The sequence below is a fragment of the Perca flavescens genome, chromosome 23, assembly GCF_004354835.1.
Source record: "Perca flavescens isolate YP-PL-M2 chromosome 23, PFLA_1.0, whole genome shotgun sequence".
Taxonomy (NCBI): Eukaryota; Metazoa; Chordata; class Actinopteri; order Perciformes; family Percidae; genus Perca; species Perca flavescens.
This window is the reverse complement of record NC_041353.1, coordinates 4,068,375-4,089,098: the sequence shown is the minus strand read 5'-3', so window position 1 is coordinate 4,089,098 and position 20,724 is coordinate 4,068,375. Positions and strand designations below refer to the sequence as shown.

At 41.4% G+C, this 20,724-nt stretch overlaps 2 protein-coding genes across 2 annotated transcripts; one reads left to right on the top strand and one right to left on the bottom strand.

The window, feature by feature from the left end:
- Nucleotides 1–453: 453 nt before the first annotated feature.
- slc35e3 (solute carrier family 35 member E3) lies at nucleotides 454–7,827 on the bottom strand. The gene is made up of 8 exons (XM_028570775.1): nucleotides 7,510–7,827; nucleotides 5,371–5,844; nucleotides 3,788–3,898; nucleotides 2,769–2,828; nucleotides 1,894–1,992; nucleotides 1,573–1,655; nucleotides 742–826; nucleotides 454–626 (listed from the first exon to the last, which is right to left on the bottom strand). Exons 2-8 carry the CDS (start codon nucleotides 5,770–5,772, stop codon nucleotides 525–527), a joined length of 942 nt encoding a protein of 313 aa, XP_028426576.1. The 5' UTR covers nucleotides 5,773–5,844; nucleotides 7,510–7,827; the 3' UTR covers nucleotides 454–524.
- A 401-nt stretch (nucleotides 7,828–8,228) lies between these two features.
- On the top strand, nucleotides 8,229–20,459 carry nup107 (nucleoporin 107). The gene is made up of 27 exons (XM_028570774.1): nucleotides 8,229–8,381; nucleotides 9,712–9,791; nucleotides 10,247–10,345; nucleotides 10,451–10,545; nucleotides 11,002–11,137; nucleotides 11,245–11,348; nucleotides 12,446–12,561; nucleotides 12,640–12,688; nucleotides 13,614–13,685; nucleotides 13,851–13,939; nucleotides 14,053–14,128; nucleotides 14,465–14,578; nucleotides 14,689–14,779; nucleotides 15,184–15,263; nucleotides 15,543–15,602; nucleotides 16,013–16,158; nucleotides 16,246–16,294; nucleotides 16,392–16,461; nucleotides 16,652–16,767; nucleotides 17,118–17,307; nucleotides 17,960–18,066; nucleotides 18,442–18,544; nucleotides 18,688–18,848; nucleotides 19,024–19,149; nucleotides 19,522–19,635; nucleotides 19,885–20,052; nucleotides 20,289–20,459. The coding sequence occupies exons 1-27, from the start codon at nucleotides 8,374–8,376 to the stop codon at nucleotides 20,394–20,396; spliced, it is 2,727 nt and encodes a 908-aa protein (XP_028426575.1). The 5' UTR covers nucleotides 8,229–8,373; the 3' UTR covers nucleotides 20,397–20,459.
- The last annotated feature ends 265 nt before the right edge of the window (nucleotides 20,460–20,724 follow it).

The window sequence follows — 20,724 nt, the reverse complement described above, 5'->3', positions numbered from 1 at the left end:
GTGCCTTCGCTCGAAAGGGTCTTTAACAGAATCTGTCCTTTAACTCTGCCCACCCTATGACATAAACCTGTAGCCTCCTTTTGATTGGTTACTAAATGCATCGAAGGTCATCAGATACGTCAGACAGGGCGTGAGTTTGACTTCTCACATAAGTCGGTGTAAAAGCTGTTTGAAAAGAAAGCTGTGCCTGTTCTTTTATCTGCTTTGGATGAAAACAAAGATGGTGTCGTCTGATTTTGAAGTTTCACTAAGTTACAAAAAAAAAAAAAAAAAAAAAAGCTTTTCATTTTCCAGCTGCCGGTGTGATGAGCTTCAGTGTTGTTGGGGCAAAGACCCACGGGAAGAGCAGAGGATGTGTCGACATGTCGGGGGAACAACGATGAAAATCCTTACTTGGCTAAAAAAATACTCTTAAAAAAAAAAATATATATATATATATATATATATATATATATATATATAAAGAGTCTTCAGCCTGTGGCCAACGGCGGGAGTCTGTGCAGTTGACTGACAGGTAAGTCAGCCTACGGTCTTTGAGCAAGGCGGCTCTTCCCCTCCTCCTGTTCGTTCAGCTTGAAGTGAGTGTAAGACAGGATACCTGCCAGAGTGCAGAGGATCCCCAATGCCTGAGGGTGAGGACAGAAAGACAGGGAGAGAAAAGAGGGATTGGAGGAAATAATTGTGAGGTTGGAGCTGGAAAGTTGCCAGTTGAAATCATAAGAGCAGCCCAGTAAGACTCACCTGGTTGAGTGACAGCGGGTCATGAAAGAGCAGGTACCCTCCAATCAGAGTGATGCAGAATTTAAAGTGACCAAACATGTTGTAGCTGCAAAATAGGGTCAGGAGAACACCAACACGTATGAAACCTATTGAAAATAATGAAATCTAATATCTAGAAAAATAAGTAAAGACTACCTGAAACCCCTTAACTGTCCCACAAACTGTCTGAAGAAGTTCTGAAACCCTTTTAGAGAAACCGGAAAGCTCTTTACAAAGCCATAAAATCAGATCACCAAAGACACCTTCCAGGAGACCAGCATCCCCCACCCCCCCCAAGAAACCCTTAAACCCGTTAAATCCCCAAAAAAGATGACCAAAGACCTCCTCGAAAAAAACCACAGACCTCCTCAAGAACAGCAGAAATCTTCTCCAGAAGTTCTGAAACCCTTTCAGAGAAACCAGAAAGCTCTTCACCTAACCGTCAAATCTCCCAGAGATCAACAAAGACACTTTCAAAGGGAGACCAGAACCCCCCCAGAAAAGATCAGAAAGCTCCTTACAGCGCCCTAAAACCTTCCCAAGAAAAACCAAAACCCCTTAAATTCCCCCTTAACCAACAGAGTCCTTAAAGAAGAACCTCGACCCTTACAGCCTTGAGAAGCCTGTTAAACACCCTTCAGACCCCCAAAAGGCTCTTTGGGGGGGCGCACACACACACACACACACACACACACACACACACACACACACACACACACACACACACACACACACACACACACACACACACACACACACACACACACACACACACACACACACACACACACACACACACACACACAAGGATACGTGACAGCCGAGGTGTTTCCAATGATCCAGTAGATGGACAGGTTGACCAGGAACGCCACCACACCCGAGAACAGCACCGTCATCTAGGCAACAAGAAGAGAACACTGTTACCCCAGCTACATGACAATGTACAAAAATCATCAAATAAAGCTAGTTGCATATTGTTGGTATGTTCAAACAAAGCCTAGGTGTAAGGCAAGTGTTTTTAACACAGATACATTTTTAACACAGATACATTTGGTGTGTGTGTGTGTGTGTGTGTGTGTGTGTGTGTGTGTGTGTGTGTGTGTGTGTGTGTGTGTGTGTGTGTGTGTGTCTGACCAGAGCAGGTAGAGACCAGGGTCCAAATATTCCTCCGTCTCCAGTCAGCGGCTCAAACACGGGAACGACGCAGAGCAGGAAGCCCGATGACAGAGGAGCCTGACGGGACAGTCACTGTGTTAACATTACTGTCATTTGTTACATCACATTATGGATTCACATAAAACAGGCCAGTGTTAGAGTCACAGTATTAATACAAACAGGCTACTATTACTGTCAAAGTATTAATATTCAGGGATGTCTTGAGCTGAACTGTATCAGAGCCACGGTATGCATACTTGATTTATTTTGGTCGAGTCCCAAAAGAAGGGTAACAAATCCCCAATCAAGTCCTAGATCACAATCAAGAAGCCCCAGGTAAAGCCCAACAAGTCCAAAGTCAAGGCCAACAAGTCCCAAGTGAAGGGGAAACAAGTCACAAAGCAAGTCCCAAGTCACAATCAACAGGACCAAAGTCAAGTCCTACGTGAAGACCAAGAAGTCCCAAATCAAGAACAAGTCCAAAGTGAAGACCAAAGATAAGGAGAACAAGTCCCAGGTCAAAACCAAGAAGTCCCAAATCAAGTCCTAGGACAAAACCAATGAGTCTCAAGTCAAGTCCCAAATAAAGAACAAGCCCCAAGTCAAGTTCTACGTGAAGACCATCAAGTCTCAAGTGAAGTTCCTTGTCAAGGCCATCAAGTCCCAAGTCAAGGGGAACAAGTCCCAGGTCAAAACCAAGAAGTCCCAAATAAAGTTCTACTGTAAGTCAAGACCGATAAGTCATAGTGGCAGTTTAACCACAAAGCTAACCGTACTAAGTGACCCTGGTACTGTTCCATTCACTCACAATATAATTTGCAGTTACAGTACCAATGTTAAATTATTAGTCATACCTGATAGTACAGAAGCTGCATGGAGTTCACCTGGAGCTCATGTTGTTTAGCTCCCACCCACTGAGAGTGTGAGAGAGAGAGAGAGATTTTATTCTTTTTAATTTTAGAGCCCGACCGATATAGGATTTTTAAGGTCGATATCGATACAAATATTTTGTGATTTAAAAATCGGATATTCCGATATATATATATATATATATATATATATATATATATATATATATATATATATATATATATATATATATATATATAGGCCTAATAAACATCCACAAACGCGTAACAAAACATAAACAGATTTCCCTAACATTAGTTATTGCAGTTATGTATGAGTCCTCACTAAAGTAATATGATAATGCAGTTTAACCCTTGTGTTGTCCTCGGGTCAAATTTAACCCATTTTCAAAGTTTTTTTATATCAGAAATATCTTTCAACCAAATTGCCCAGAAATAACGTGGATGCATGCATGTAAGTTGTTTGGAACCCATACAACATTCTTTGCAGTTAATATTAATGATTACTTCCATTGAATTTTGGGTGTGTTATTAGTAAGGGTGTTGTATAGCATTTGAAAAAACAAATAATTTAATGGTTTTAAAACAGTATCCAGTCTGTGATTCACACAACATCCTCTGATCTTCATTCATCTTTATCTCAAAATAATTCTTAATTTTAGTTTTTTTAACCCCAAAAATGAAGTATAATGTCATTTAAATTTGGTTTATTGAACATTATTTTTTTAAAGCATCCGAAAAGAGAATAAAATCGCAGAAAGAGCTACCCCAAAAAAAAGTTCATTTTCAATATTGACCCAGAAGGACAACAGGTTCATGGTGGACGGGAAGACAACACAAGGGTTCAAAATAAAAACTTGTTTGTTTTATTGTCACAACAGAACAGAGGAACATCAAAATATATTAAAGTTCTGATATATGGGTCGGGCTCTACTTCATTTCGCACAAACCGCTTTGTCTTTCTTGTCTCCTGAGACCTTTTGCTCGGCTGTATATTTACTCACCACTTGGTAAAGCGACGTCACCAAAACGCCCAGCGTTGCAAACACCATCCCCAGCAGGTTGAACCTCACGTCAAAGTACGAATTCAATATCACCCCTAATGTGATGGGCACCTGGAGAAGCAGACAATATATTGATATTATATTGACATTGATACATGAGACTAGATATCGCCTTAAAATATGGATATCGTGATATGAAAGTGGTGTCTTCTCATTGTTTTACAGGCTGCATTACAGTAAAGCGATGTCATTTTCGTAACTTAACAGACATACTAGCGTTTCGGTTATTTGCCTTTACCCACTCAGTCATCATAGCCACATTATTGAGAATTATTTATCTAAAATCTCATTGTGTACATTTTTTGTGAAAGCACCTAAAGTCAACCCTACAATATCGACATTGATGTATTTGGTCAGAAATATCGTGACATTTGATTTTCTCCGTATTGCCCAGCTCTACAGCCGCAGGGCATGTTCAGACCAAAAAATGCAATTCGCCACAGGGTTGTGGAGTGGAGGGAGTTGCACAAGTAGACTTTATATTTCACAATGATTGTTTTCCATCAGATTGTTTTTAGATCTCGACATTTCTGACCACACTTGAAGGCAGCTTCATGCAGAGAAAGAGAGCAAGAAAAGAGACTGAGCGACGGTGCTTTGCTGTCGCAGTAAACAGTCAGCTGTTCCACAAACTCCTGGGCAGTTCAGTGCTTGTGTTTGGTGTTGTAAAACTCACAGACAGTAAAAGTCAATGGACACAGTGACGCCATAGACTTCGACGGAGACCAGTGAAGTCAATTAGAAGCACTTTTCCGGTGATGGCTGAGCATGCTGCGCAGCCTCAAACGGAGCTTGACGACGTAGCTGTGACGTGAGCAACGTGTCTGAAAGTTGGAAGTCTTCTGGTAGCTGTACCAAGAGAAATCTCAATCATTCCCATACGTAACAAAGTATTTCCAATCCATCAAAACGTTGCGGAATTATTTTGTTCCGATGCTTTCATGGACTCTCGATGGGCTTCTCCCTCGTCCCCCTGATTGCCTGCGAGCTTCTCCTGACTATACGGTAATTTCTCTACTGTACGACGGTGGTCATGACACAATCGTTAGCCTATTTTTACAAAAACATCTGCTACGGGGCCATAACGTGAGATACAAGGTAATGGAGCCTTTTATACATTGTCGTGTTTCTTTAGAAATAAACAATGGACAAATAGAGTCTTTAAACGCTTCAGATGTAAAGTTATTCGCTGTCAAAGTGACGCCAAAATGAATGGCAGTCAATGGAAAGCTAGCGGGAGGTGATGGCTTGTTAGCCTCAGAACCTACGCTTTCCGGACGCTCGCTTAGCCCCTTGGTAAAACTTTCTTGTGGCAGCGATAGAGGCTGTGATGTTTCCTGTTTCCTGTACGGAGCTCTCACACCGCCTCAAAACATACCGACAAGTCTGATCGCCGGTTACATGCCTGGCCACCGCAGCGTGACGTCGGGTTACGTTTCTCCAAAAGTTGAATCGGTCTGAACTTTAACAGCATTGAAGGAAAAACAGAACAAAACGTGATCCAGCCCTTAAACTTTCCTTACCAGTGTCAGTTTAATCTTGGTGGAGAAGGTCTTCTTGTAGTAGGTGGTCTGGATGAGGATGATGACGGGTGTGGTCATGGCTTTAGCCAGCTGGTACGTTCCTATTGAGTTGTTCTGCAGGGAAAGGTTGGTGAAGGCCACGAACCCACAGAAGCTCAGAGCCAGCCACACAATCCTGCGAATGGGAAGGCTTTTTGGAGAGAAAATGTCCATTTTGTTACAGATGTAGAGTCCCAGCCAGGTGACCACAAAGTGAACGAGGGTCAAGGTCATGTTGGGGAAGCCATAGTGTACGTAGATCCACTTGTTGATAAAAACAATGCAGATGGAGGACAGCAGGTTGACCAGCAGGCCGGCGACGATGCGCCTGTTGGATGATAAATTGAACAGCGTCCCAGCCATGGTTCTGGAGGTCTCCTAGCTTAGCTTACCCAAGCCGAGGTTTGTTTAACTTAGCGGAGATAGTTGTTCACACTGCAAAAACAAGAGAAAGTGAATGTTAGAAAGTCGAAAAAACTTTATGTTCAAACTCTAACATGATCATTTTTTTTTTTACAGTAGGGACGCTCGATTATGGAAAAAAAAAATATATAATAACGATTATTTCGGTCAATATTGAAATCACAATAATTTAACACGATTACTCGTTGACTTCTGGAAAGATGTTGTAATTATTGAACATAAACAGTGAAAAAAAGTTTAATAAATCAACAGTATAAAAAACACATACAACTGGGAAATTTGCCTTTATACTTTTCCTATTGAAACTTTATTTTATCATTCAGAACCCAAGAGAAAATAAGAGTTCACTCGCAAAACGTAATAGCTAAATATTTGTTTTTCTCGATTATTCTGTTTTAGTTATCATTGGGAGCCGAAATCATAATCACGATTAAATTTTGATTAATTGCACAGCCCCTAGTTTACAGTGGCTTTATGTAAACGCTATAGTTCAAAACTGCTGTGTTTTCAACATACCCACATGTGTGGTAGTACTTAAGTAAAAGGAACAACACTACAATATACAATACTTTGGTACAAGTAAAAGTCCTGCATTTACAACTAAGTACTAGGGATGCAACGATCCAACTTTTTCAGTCTCTATACCATTGAATTAATAATAAACTGTACACCTTCCACCTTATACCTTCATTCCACCATGTGGAAGAGACTAAAAGGCACCAGACTTTCCTAACTAAGACAAAATAACATAGATGTAATGTATTGCATTCTTATTGTTTGTACACTCATGTCTTCCAGCATGCAGTGTTATATTATACTTATATTATTTACGATGCATTACTGTGGAAGCAGCATTTTTATGTTAAAGCTGGTGAATGTAAAGCTAAGATAAACTACTTTATATACTGGTGGCAAAGGTGGAAATTACATCTACTCAAGTTCTGTACTCAAGTACGCAGTTGAGGTACTTTATGCTTCTACCTCAATACATTTCAGACGGAAATATTTCTAACTCCACTACATTTACAGCTACAGTTAAAAGTTACTTTAACAAATTAGATGAGTTTAGAAAATATGATATAAGTAGTTTGCATTAGCTTCATTTCCACCATTGTACAGCATAAGAATGCTGCTTTAATAGCAATATATGGAAGTACAACGCAACAATATCATAAGTTAACATTGAAGTGGGCAATTTTGCTGGCAGCATTTGTGTTGTATGTAATACAATAGCATGTAAAATATAGTGGAGTAACAATAAGGTGGTAGCCTAGAATAAAATGATTATTCTCAAGTACCTCAAAGGAATACTTATGTCCAGTATTTGAGTAAACGTACTTCATTACTTGCCACCACTGTTTTACCAATCTGTAAACTAACTAACACAGGTAGGGGGAACATTCATTTTGCGGTTTGTTATATATCTATGGCGGTTTGTAACGGTTGACGGTAAAATAGCTGTTTTTTAAATGAAGTTTGGCGTGAGTCTGTAATGGAACTAGTTAATGTAAGTTAAACCGTAAATTAAAAGCTTAAATGGCGTGTGTGTTATTGTTGGTTAACACGGCATAATAGTTTTAAGATAGTCTGAACACAACATAGCTCCGTCTATTTGTCGGTGTCTCTGCCTGTCCGTCTGTCCTTCTCTCATTCTGCCACGCAATAAGAAAAGTTTACCTGGGGTCTCCATCTTTCCATCTGTCTCCCCTGCTTCTCTTTCTCTGCCTGTCTCGCTCCGGCCAAACAACCACCCCGTGAGTTAGCGTCTCTCCCCGGCAGTCGAAGCTCCAGTCCCGGCCTTAAAAGTGACGAATCCCCGCTGCTGTCCTGGAGGATTTTCTTACTCGCACTCCGGCAGAATACAGCCGTGATATCTGGTTCCAAACCGCCCCGTGTGTTCCTGTTTCCTCCGTGTGTAACGTCGTTAGTCCGCTAGCAGCCGCTAGCGGACTGGAGGGCGAAGCAGAGCAGAGATCATCTCTATAGCAACAGAGACGACTCCCTCACAAAGAAAACTGTGATAGCTAAATCCAGACAGGAAAAAATATATGAAAATATAGATAATAAAATAATAAAATATCACAGTTAGGACTTACTGTGTTTTGTATGATGTGAACATTTCGATTTTCTTTTTATTATTGCTCTGCATGTTTATAAATTATCTTAATAACTTTGCAATTTGAATCCTATATTCTCTTTTTAGTGTCTTATTTTGTCTCGAGGGCAATTCTCACTATTTTCTGTATTTTTACGAACCAAAATAAAATAATCCTTCATTTAAGAAACATTTTCAATGACTTTTTCAAACGATTTTTACTTGTAACATACCGTTAGTATTTGTAGACTGTATATTATTATAATGTGTGATTTGTACAGGTTTACATCTATGGGATTTCGTCCAGAATGCAGTAACACCGACCGACCTGTGGATGGCAGCAGTGTGCCGCACAGCATCCAGTCTGCCGGGAATTCAAAAGAAAAGAAAGAAGAAGTAGAAGACTCACGTTAGCCTCGTGAAGCGGGAATTGACAGCCCACAATCATGGACTGGTAAATTACATTTCATACTTTTTAAACTTTAATCAGCTCTGACACCCGGTAGTCATATTTCTAGTTCTGTATGTGGACCGTTGCCTTGTTATTTAGCCGGCTAGTGCGGTTACTTTACTGTGCTAGCTGGAGGCTAACGATGCCGTTCATAGTCAGTGCGGATGCTAACCGGCTAATTTGTGGTTTGTGTTCTGTTGACATGTTTAACCTAATGCTAATGACGTCTTTTTCAGTCAGTATTTGCGCTAACTAACTACTGTTAGTGCTTGTTATTGATTACTCAAAGGTTAAATGAAATGCTATCGCCACTGAACAAACTACTAACAGCAGCTGTTTATTGTTGTTAGCTGCAGAAACTGCTGCAAACTATTTAACTATTTTTAATCGGTAACGTTACACCGTCCCAATCAGTGAGTACTTTCAGGTGTTAATGAACAGTTAATCAACTAGCTATTGATGCTATTGGGATGTAAAGTAACTAAGTATATTTACTCAAGTACAATTTTGAGGTACTTTACTTGAGTATTTCCGTTTCATGCTTCTTTATACCACTACTTCACTCATTTATTAATTAACTTAAACTACTTTGCAGATTCAGGTTATAAATACAAAATGTAATCAACAAATACATTATGATATATTAGATTTATAATGTATATTACCCAGCAGTATAAAAAATAATAAAAATTAGCTACATCTTTATTCTTTACCAGCTGCAACATTAAAGTGATTAACACATTAATCCAATCATATAATATAGTATATTGTTCTGAAATGGGTAATTCTGCATAATGAGTACTTTCACTTGCACTTTAAGTATATATTTGATCCTCATACTTTAGTACGTTTACTTAAGTAAAATTTAAACTGCAGGACTTTAACTTGTAACAGAGTTACACTGCTACTTTACCAAAGTAAAAGATCCGAGTAAGACTTCTTACATTGCAAGCAAAAAAAACGTTTTCTTCAGTTCCATGCTGGACAAATAAAATCAGCCACAAAAGGTTCCTAAACCTGAAACACAAACAAAAGTTTTTTTTTTTTTTTTTTTAAAGCTGTTCATCCAGACCCAATTCATTACAAATGAATTTACCAAAATAGTTTCACCCCCTTAAATCTTCATTCAATTATCAATAAAACATAAATAGACTATATCCTCAGTTACACCTGAATTGCATAACAAACATATTTTGTCAAATTTAGCTTTAGGCAAAGTTTCTCTACAACTGCTGTGTGTGAAGACAAAATTCATCAGTGCCAGGGACTCTTGGGAGTAATATTTGTTGTGTAGTTTATACACAAACGCGTAAGTACTCGTCTTGTCTTCCAGGGGTCAGAGTGAGCTGCTGTCTCCGGTGGTTCGAGATGAGGAGGTAACGGTCGCTGCCCGCCGGAGGAAGAAGGTGGCCTGTATCCAGAGAGAGAGAGAGAGAGAGAGAGAGAGAGAGAGAGAGAGAGAGAGAGAGAGAGAGAGAGAGAGAGAGAGAGAGAGAGAGAGAGAGAGAGAGAGAGAGAGAGATCAAATTAGAAAATAAATGATCACGATATTTTTGACCAAATACATCATTGTCGATATTGTAGGGTTGACTATTGGTGCTTTCACAAAATAATTTCACAATGAGATTTTTAGATAAATAATCATCAGTAATGTGGATATAATGACTAAGTGGGTAAAGACACATAACAGAACAACTAGAACAGTCTGGTAAGTTCAGAAAATGACACTTTACTGTAATGCAGCCTGTAAAACCAGGAAAAGACAACACTTTTTTTGGAATTAAACTAATTATTTGAAGACATTACCAGTATTCAGTAATAATGTCAGAACTGTCAGCGTTGTTGTTTTTCCTAACTGTTGGTCTCAGTCCCGTCACCCGGCGGCAGTGGCAGCCCAGTTGTTTCCACAGCAACGCCAGCCCGCTCCCTGATGAAGAACACTCCTGCTTCACTGTTCAGACAGGCTGGTAGGACAGACACACACACCTGATTATTGATTATATCCTCTAATATCTTAAAGAGCTCCATATTTTACTAAATCCCCACTCTCACCTCATGTCTCTCTCTCTCAGTAACTCCCAGGTTTCCAGATGTTTCCACAATTTTGGCTCCAGGAGGTCGAACGCCTCGATACACTCACACACCCAGAAACGCCCTCAGCAGTATGGTGAGACACACACACACACACACACACACACACACACACACACACACACACACACACACACACACACACACACACTCACACTCACTGGGGCAACTGTCAGAAAGAGACTACTGAACTGTGCAAAAAATGGCAACAATTTCAAAATAAAAAACAATTGTCGAACCTCAGTTCAGTAAATTAGCATCCCATCATAAGAATATGGTGAACGGAATAGTTTTTTTTATCTTTTAACATATTTAAACTCCTTCAGAATCATTCAGATAAAGGCTTTACATGATTTGTGCGACAGGTCTGGACCACTCTAGCATCACTCCTGTAGCTGCTGTAAACAATCTGTTCGTATGAGTGATTCTCGCATGGGTCTCAATCTCGTAGAACAACAAATCTGTCAATCGTGGCATAAATTGAGAGAAGTTAAATCCATGATTAACTTTAAAAGGATGTCTATGTGTGTAGAATTTGGATGACAGCGATTGGACCAACAGCATGTACATCTCCCCTGTTTCGGGAATGGATAACTCCAGCTTCTTCTCAGACGACACCGCCAACCTTAGCTCAGCCCTACTAAAGGAGGACGACCCTGGCGAGGCCGGTGAGTGAAAACAAACGCTCCCGAGCCCACTCTGTTACCGTGCAGTGTTAGTTTTTCACAGCACTCCTGTTAACGCTGTCGTTTTAAAATAAAAAAAATCTTTTCAGCGGCTGCCAGTCTTTTCCCAGAGTTCCTCGCCTCGCTCCAGAAGCACTCTTCCTCCGCGGTATTTGAGCTGCTCGACAATTACCAGACACTTTGCCAGGAGAAGGTAGGCTTTGTATTATTATATTTCTGTTTACTGTTAATGTTAATTAGTGAGATTCAGAGGTGCTGGTAGGTGGATTTTGTTACCTTTCGACGGAGCCTGTTTCCAGTCTTTTTGCTAAGCTAACCAGCTGATAACTGTAGCTTGATATTTAGCGTATAGACATGAGTGCTATCAACCTTCTCATCTAACTTGTTTATGTCCCAAAATGAACTATTCCTTCAAGTACAAAGCTGGAAGCAAGACGTGCCTAACTTAGCATAAAGACTGGAAGCAGGGGGAAACGGCTAGCCTGGCTCTGTCCAGAGTTTAAAAGTACACCAGCACTAATCACTAGGGTTGGGTATCGTTTGGTTTTTTTTTCGATTCCGGTGCTAAATCGATACTTTTAAAACGGTGCTGGTGCCTGAACCGGTACTTTTCAATAAAGTTAAAAAAAAAATAAAATAAGGGTAGTAAACAACAGTCAGTGACTTGTTTATTGCTAAGGCCATGGTCAAAATTAAAGATTTCATAATAACTATAACAATAACTTATTTCACCAGTAAATTGCTGTTGAACCCCAGATGGGAAAAGGGTATTTTACAATTACTGTCAATGCACCACGAGGCTACCAGTTTTAAGTGAATCTGTGTTGTTTAATTCCGACAATGGCAGCTGCAAGTGAAAGCACCGTCTGTGTTGTTTAATTCCGACAACGGCAGCTGCAAGTGAACGCACCGTCTGTGTTGTTTAATTCCGACCATATAAACATACTGTATATCTATGAATTGCGACAACGGCAGCTGCTGCGCTGCAGAGCAGACTGTTACATCCCGCTGTAGAAGTCCTCCACAGTGAAATACAGTCACACTTTACACTGTTTAACGTTAGCTGTCAGCATTTTAACCGTGATTAATCCAGCTGCTAGCTAAAGGTAGGCTAACGTTACATGCTGTCAGGTGTAGTGTAAAGTCAGGCACCAAAATGAGGCACCGAAACTTTCGTTCTTATTCGGTCTCGTTACTACCGTTTACGTCGGCACCAGTTCCCTATTGGCACCGAGTTTCGGTACCCAACCCTACTAATCACTCACCGTCTGTCCATCACCGTATATTAAGGTGGACGTACTGCAGTCTGTGGTCCTCAGGGCGGGTCAGAACAGTAAGACAGCAGGAGTCCACTGGCTGCTGCAGCAGGAGAACTGCACCTGGAGACTCATCACGTCACTGTACAGGTACCTGTCTGACAGATCATACCTGTACCTGTCTGGCTGGCTGTCCACTTGTCTCTGATCATCAGTCTGTTTCTGCAGGGACCGGGTCCAGTTGGCGCTGGAAGATGATCTCATGACAGACATGGTTGTGAGTGACAGTTCATGAGACTTTCAAACACAGGCACACACTCTTGGAAAATCTTGCTTACCTGGGTCAGGGTTATTAGGGTTAGTTATTAATCGATTAGTTGTCAACTATTAAATTAAATGCCAACTATTTCATTATTCGATTAATTGGTTTGAGTCATTTTTTATGAAAAAAGTAAAAATTCTCAGATTCCAGCTTCTTAAATGTGAAATGTTTTCTAGTTTCTTCTCTCCTCTGTGACAGTAGTCTATATCCACGACATTCCTTTATTTCGGCCGACTGTCTGTTACCTTCCTCTTTCTTTGTGTTGGCGATTTCGGAGGACTATGGTTAACAGCTCCTCAGATCTCTGCAGGGTGAATCCAGACAGCTAGCTAGACTATCTGTCCAATCTGAGTTTTCTGTCGTACGACTAAAAAAACTTTTGGACGTACACATGTTCCACCAAAACAAGTTCCTTCCCGAGGCTATTTTGGCTCTGTCCGGCACAGCCCATGACAATTGTGATTGGTTTGAAGAAATGCCAATAAACCAGAACACGTTTTATTCCCATCCCGGAATGCTGTCTTGACTAGCGAGACCCTCCTCCACAGCGCTGTGGAGGAGGGTCTGGCACAGTGAGACTACTGTGACAGTGAACTAAATATCTTTGAGTCGTGAACAAAACGAGACATTTGAGGACGTCATCTTGGGCTTTTGGGAAACACTGATCGACATTTTTCACAATTTTCTGAAATTTTATAGACTGAACAACTAATCGATTAAATCGAGGAAAAAATCTGTAGCAGCATAATCAACAATGAAAATAATCCTTAGTTGCACCTAAACTTAATACAGACACACACTCTTAACAACTCCTCCTCAATACACTGACCTGAAGCCTGAATTGAACGCTGTAAAGATGTGTTTGTGTCTCTGTGTCAAGGTTCCCAGTGAGAGTGAGAAGGTCGTGGTGGAGCAGCTTTTCCAGCGGGATGCCATCATACGTCAGAGTCAGGTGCGTACATTTACACTGGCTGCACTTGCTGCTTTTTCCTCCAGCTGTCCTACACTCGCAGTAAACCAAAGATTAGATGAACACAATCGTTCCGCATCAGGACCAGGAGATAACATCAACTGGAGGCAAGGCAACTGCTAAATAAAGTTTGTTTTTGTGTTTCAGCTGGTTGTCGATTGGCTGGAGAGCATTGCCAAGGATAAGATTGGAGATTTCTCCGACAATATAGAATACTACGCCAAAAATGTCTGCTGGTGAGTTCCTGTTGGTCTGTTCTAAAAATATCAAGTCTACAGTTATGTGTATTAAGATCATCTGTGAGTTCCTACTAAAGTAAAATGTGTGTGTGTGTGTGTGTGTTTTTTAGGGAGAACACACTCCATTCGCTGAAGCTGAGGAGAAAGAGCGGCACCACCTTCACTGTTCCTCTGGTCACTGAGCTGGTAAGGCTGGTTACCTGGGCAAAAGTCTGAAACAGAAGTACATTTCCAGGATAAAGCCTGACATCCTGTCCCTCCGCTCTCTGTGTGTTGCCTTTGCTGTTGCTCATAATCCCTTCGCTGCCGTCTACATTACAGGCGAGGCGCAGTTCACCTCAAATGAGCTGTGTGTGTGTGTGTGTGTGTGTGTGTGTGTGTGTGTGTGTGTGTGTGTGTGTGTGTGTGTGTGTGTGTGTGTGTGTGTGTGTGTGTGTGTGTGTGTGTGTGTGTGTGTGTGTGTGTGTGTGTGTGTGTGTGTGTGTGTGTGTGTGTGTGTGTGTGTGTGTTCTCCTCGTTCAGGACCCGGACGCTCCTTTCAGGCAACAGCGCCCCCTGGCTGACCTGGACAGAGAGGATGACGCCCGACTGCTGAAGAACCTGTTCAGCCTGATCAGAGCGGGGATGACCGAGGAGGTAGAGAGCGGAGGGAGGCGGGGGCACAGATAAGGGTTCATACTGTATTTAAAGGGTCGTGATTGGTTGTTTTTGTCATTGTGGTTTAACCATGGTTTGTGTTTATGTAGGCTCAGAGGCTGTGTAAGCGCTGTGGTCAGGCCTGGAGAGCAGCGACTCTGGAGGGCTGGAAACTCTACCACGATCCCAACAGGACCTCAGGTGATCTCTGACCCCAATGTGACCTGAGTGATGATCACAAGGTTTCTTATCGCAGTCTGTAAGCGTGTCTACGGACCTTTTTCATAGCAGCAGACATGTTGACTTGTCATAGTAGGAAAAGCACAGCTGAAATTGATAACTTTAACGATGGCACAATTCCATCAAGTGTCCCAGTAAGATATTTCAGTGAGTCAGCATGCACAATACCAGGACCTCTCCTAAGTGGAATGCAGCCATCAGTAATGGTTTAATACCAGGGCCTCTCCTAAGTGGAATGCAGCCATCATTAATGGTTTTGAATACACCAGTGCTTTTCCTACTATGACATGTCAACATGTCTGCCGTGAAAAAGGTCTATTAACCCGTCGCCAACCAAGACTTACCTCTTCCACCTCTCTCCACAGTGAGTATAGAGTTGCAGCCTGTTGAAGGAAACCCTCAGAGAGGAATCTGGAAGGCCTGCTGCTGGAGACTGGCTGAGGAGGTAAAACACACACACACAACTGTAAATATTCTTACATTCAGTAAAGCTGATACTGTGTACAGTGTGCAAATAAAACATTGATTACAGGACTGTTGGCCAGTGCTAAGGCAGTTTATTTACTTATTTGTAATACTTAGACATGATCACAAAACCACCACTGTTTGTTTTAAATGTATGAAGTGTTTTTTTCTTTAGAACAATCTGCACACGGGTACATTTTGTGACAAAAGGAACAAAACAATTCGCCGTTAACTTGCTGTGTGTGTTTGTCTGTTTTAGGAGCAGTTAAACCGATATGAGAGAGCGATCTACTCCAGCCTGAGTGGAAACCTCAAACCGGTAATATAACGAGTTTGCATTTCTGTGTCTTCATGTGTGTGTGATTCTGTTTGTGTATATGTTATTATTGATGGGACAGATTTGTCCATCCTGGACTAGATTTAGGACCAGAAGTCAGCAGGGTTAGGGTCGGTGTTTGAATGTTTTGTCTATAAACAAAGACATGAGAGTCCAAGGTGAAATCTGCTAGTCTTCTTTTGTCTGACCTACAGTCCAAAACCCAAAGATATTCAGTTTGCGTAAATATAAAACTGAGAAAAGCAGGAATTTCTCACATTGGAACCAGAAAATAATGTTGAGTTTTTGATTAAACAACAATAATAGTTGCAGATTAATTGTATGCTAATCCACCTGAGGAGAGTAGGTATACACTAACTGTGTGTGTGTTTTTGTGTGTTTTTGTGTGTCAGCTCTTGGCAGTGTGTGAATCATGGGAGGACTGTGTGTGGGCGCACTTCAAAGTGATGGTTGACTCGCTGGTCGAAAAGGAGTTGATGTCATCGGGAATGGCCCACCAGGAAATGGAGACGCTGCCACGAGAATACCTGGAGGCCAAGTATGACACACACACACATATAAATATACAGTAGCAGTAACAAACACACCTTGTATCTCTGATTTTACTGTCTTTCTCTCTCTTAAGTTGGACGATGGAAAAGGTGTTTGAGGAACTTCAGGCCTTAGAGTTGAAGGTGAAACTCGCACAATAAATGTGATTAGTGAGTCACAGGACTGAACACACACACATAAAACCAGCTTCTTTCTCTTTCTGCATGTGTGTGTGTGTAGAGGGTGTTGGAGGAGACAAAAGAGCATCACCATGTCATCCAGAAGTTTGTCATCCTGGGAGACCTAGACGGTAAGACACCTCTGACCCCTGATGAGGAATCTAATTTGAGATCTGCTCTTTAACCAACACAGGAAGAAAAAAAAGAATATATTATTATTAATACAGTTTTTGCTCCGCCTTAAAAATGTACTTATAACCCCAAAAAGACTGCTTCTATCCATAAACCATAACCTTTTTTCTCTCTCTGCTTCTCTCTCAGGTCTGTTTGAGGAGTTTTCTGATTGGCTGACAACCTCTAAGCCCCTCCCCTCCCACCTGCTGCGTTTCATGACTCACCTGCTGCTGTTTTTCCGCTCTCTCGGTTTGGCATTGAAGGTAAAGTAGAGGAATAGGTCACAGTTATTACATCAGGATAAAGATGTACCATCTCGTTTTCAAAAAAGGCGGTCGTTCCACCACTTTGTTCCAGACTGGAATATCTTTACTTTAACTATTGGATTGTTGCCGTGACATTTTCGTACGGACATTTATGTTCCCCTCAGGATGACTTGTAATTACTTTGGTGAAAAACTTTTCGTCTAGCACCATCGTCAAAAATGTTGACACCGTTCTCAAGTTGTTTTTTTTTCTATCTTGAGAATCAGAATCGGTGTGTTCACTCAGATTCAGGGTGATGTCTGCTTACCGGTTTGTCTCTCCTCCTCTTTCTCGCTTGCTTTCCTCAGGAGGAGGTGTGTGTGGATGTGCTGAAGGCGTACGTCTCCCTTCTGGTTCGGGATCAGCAGACCGAACTCGTGGCGAGCTATGTTAGCCAGTTACCCGCCGAGGTCGCCACCATTGAGTACGCCGCTTTCTTGGAGACGGTCAACCAGCCGGAGATCCGCCCCCGCTGCCTGCAGCTCGCCACTGATGCCGGTAGAGATGGAAAATATTCAAGTTCAAGTTTCACTTTATTTATCCTTTAGTAAAGGAAATGTAGTGCTTAGCAGGATGTCTAAAACACATAAAAGCAACACCACACACCAACAACATTGTAAAAACAACACAAGACACACATCAACCAAACTCCTTCCCCCAAAACCAATGACAGAATCCAATTGGACAGTACACAGATAAATCTGTCATAATGAACATGGAAAGGAATAAATAAATAATCACATACTGTATAAAAATGTCAAGAGATGTCAATGAAGTGAATTTAGGTTCCTAATAGCCACAGGAATAAAAGAATCCCTGGCACGTCTGGTTCTTAACATAGGTAGCCTAAAACGGTGACCTGAGGGGAGCAGATTAAACTCCTCACAGAGTGGGTGATCAGGGCAGTTTAAAATTTGGTTAGCTGTACCCCTGACCCGTTTATCATGTATATATGTTGCAGCTGTGGTAGCTAGCTGTACCCCAACTACCTTAGACGCTACGTTTACCAGCCTTGTTAGCTTACGCTTGCTGATCATCGAAAGACTACCGTACCACACGGCAATAAAATACTGAAAAATGTCCACACTGATTTGGGTAAGACAACAAACGTTCTTACTCACTGACTGACTGTTGGGTTGTGTTTGTGTAGGTCTGGATGTCGCTGCGATAACCAAGCTGGTGGTGGAGACCGTGAGAGAGAGAGACGAAACCGAGTTTACACACCACAGCCAGACGCTGGAGATGGGAACTACAAAGGTACAGAGTAAAAAACAAACAATGACATTTTTCCACAAAAACTATGGTGACAACCTTTTTTCCTCTATTGAAAAAAGTAAACAATAAAAAGTGTTACGGGTAAATAATGCCTTTTCGGGCAACTTTGCAACAGAAAAGAACAACATCAAAGATAGTGACTGTTGTAGCTTCAGAAGACCTAAAATATCACAAATACATTAGCAAATGCACTCAGATTTTATTGATGAAAACTAGATTAAAATGTCTTTAAACTTTTGACGACTAAAACAAACAAGTAAAGTACTAAAACTAAATCAAGTGTCAAAATTAGGAACATAGTTTTTTAGTTTGCATGTGTACGCTGGGTGGACTTACTGTGATGCTGTGCTCCGATAGGAGGACCTAAGAAAGATTGATGTCATCGATTGGCTGCTGTTTGACCCCGCCCATCGAGCAGAGTCCCTAAAGCAGTCCAACGCCATCATGAGGAAATTTCTGGGTATTTTTTCTTTGTATTTTTGTGTATTTATTTATTTATTTATACATCAGGGGTGTCTTGAGTCTCCCGTCACTGACAGTGAGGACCCCTGATGCGTCTGTCTGACTGCATGTCTACCTGACTCTGTCTGTCTCTCTCTACAGCCGTGCAGAAACACGACGCAGCCAAGGCGGTGTTCTCTAAAGTTCCTGAGGATTCAATGAGGGAGATTTACTGCCAGTGGTCGGGGGCTGGCCAGACCTCGTCTCTACCTGCTGAGGACGAGAACGCCATCCGAGAACACCTGTGTATCAGAGCCTACCTGGTCTGTCCCCTTTCTCTGTCTTCATTTTATAAATGGCATCAAGACTGTTCCAATGAGACAACCTGTAGGGCTAAAAGTTACATTGTGTTGCTTTAAAGGTGCTCTAAGCGATGTCACGTGTTTTGAAGGTTAACGATCTGAATGTGGATTTTTTTTTTTTATATTTGTCTCACAGGAAGCCCATGAGGCCTTCACTGACTGGTTCAACCACAGTAGCTCTGCGCCCCAGAAACCAGCACCTGCCCCTGAAGCCAAATTCACAGAGAGAGTAGCCAATGAAATGAGAGAAAAGGAGTACCAGGTATACACACACAGACACTATCTGTAGATAGTTTTAAATAAAAAATACTAATATTCATTTAATGCATTTTTTTTTATCAATACAGCTCATCTAGAATTATGAATAATTCGATATTATTCGGGGTCTGTGGCCAGTTACCAGTGTTGAAAGATGTACTCCTTTTGTACTTAAGTAACAGTACAACAATGAATAAAGGTGTGTGTGTGTGTGTGTGTGTGTGTGTGTGTGTGTGTGTGTGTGTGTGTGTGTGTGTGTGTGTGTGTGTGTGTGTGTGTGTGTGTGTGTGTGTGTGTGTGTGTGTGTGTGTGTGTGTGTGTGTGTGTGTGTGTGTGTGTGTGTGTGTGTGTGTGTGTGTGTGTGTGTATATCGCAGGCCTCCCTGTCTGCCTGGTCGTGCCGTCTGGATGTTCTAACTGAAGATGTGAAAGAGAGAATCTACAACGTGCTGCTGTTCGTAGACGGAGGATGGATGATCGACAACAGACAGGTAAATGCTTACGACACATGAACTGTACATTTTAGGCGTTTCCACTGCAGGAATTTTCCAGGGAATTAAGAAACTTTCGACAAAAGGAACCAGGGACTGAATTTAGGTCTCCAGGTGCTAAAAAAAAAAGGCCCTGTGTATGTTCCTAGATTTGCTCCTCTGGTCCCACGGGGCTATTTATAGAAGTGAGAAATTGATCGCCTGCATGTTTAATTGGTTGATAAATGGATCGGTTGGTTGCGTTTTCAGGATTCCCAGCCGGATTCAGAGCGCAGGCACCAGATGGCGGCGTTGCGCTCTCTGTGTCTGCCTCGTCTTACCTTTCTGCTGCTCAGCGTGCTGCAGAACTCCTCCAGACACCAGGAGGCGCTGCGACTCGCTGACATCATCTCATCTGACCAGCACCGCCTCTACCAGGTAACTAAAGCGATTTTTTTTTTTTTTTTTTTTTTTTATTGATCCTGTACATTGAGTTAACTACACTCTAAACTATATGCTTTTTCTGTATGTTCTGCAGTAAAAGATTTTTACGTTTATCTTTACGAAGTTTTACTTTTAGCGGTTTGATTAATATGGGCCCTGTTCTTTGAGGTTCTTGTTTATTTCATTGATAATGTTGAACGTGGTCCGTTTGTTTCTCTTCACAAATTCAGGTTTTCTCTAAAGAGGAGCTGAGAAGGTTTCTCCTGAAGTTGAGGGAGTCGTCGCTCGCTCTTTTGGACCGAGGACTCGATCCACTGGGCTATGAGTTACAGACATGAACACAAAGAAAATACACACACACACACACACACACACACACACACACACACACACACACACACACACACACACACAGAGCAGTGTTTGAATCACTGTTGTCTTTTTGTATTGTTCTAATCGGTTTTTTTGCAAAATAAAAGCCCACGTTTTTCTGTAGTAGTTTTTTGTAAACTTTATTTGAAGCAGTTCCTAATAATGCTGGTACTGTAGAGCTTTCACTGCCTTCAATCAAACTGCATGATAAGATTAGTTTTTTTGTTTTAAGATGCTAACAGACTTCAAAGACTTTTTTGTTTAACAGTTGGGATATGGGTAAGTACTGATGCT

Coding starts and splice junctions, on each gene's coding strand:
- slc35e3 (XM_028570775.1), bottom strand. CDS start 5,772: ATGGCTGGGACGCTGTTCAATTTATCATCCAACAGGCGCATCGTCGCC. Junction 3,899..5,370: donor CCAAGATTAAACTGACACTG/GTAAGGAAAGTT, acceptor CTGCTTCTCCAG/GTGCCCATCACATTAGGGGT. Junction 827..1,572: donor GGAAACACCTCGGCTGTCAC/GTATCCTTGTGT, acceptor CCTATTTTGCAG/CTACAACATGTTTGGTCACT.
- nup107 (XM_028570774.1), top strand. Junction 14,780..15,183: donor CGATCCCAACAGGACCTCAG/GTGATCTCTGAC, acceptor CTCTCTCCACAG/TGAGTATAGAGTTGCAGCCT. Junction 19,636..19,884: donor GGATGATCGACAACAGACAG/GTAAATGCTTAC, acceptor TTGCGTTTTCAG/GATTCCCAGCCGGATTCAGA.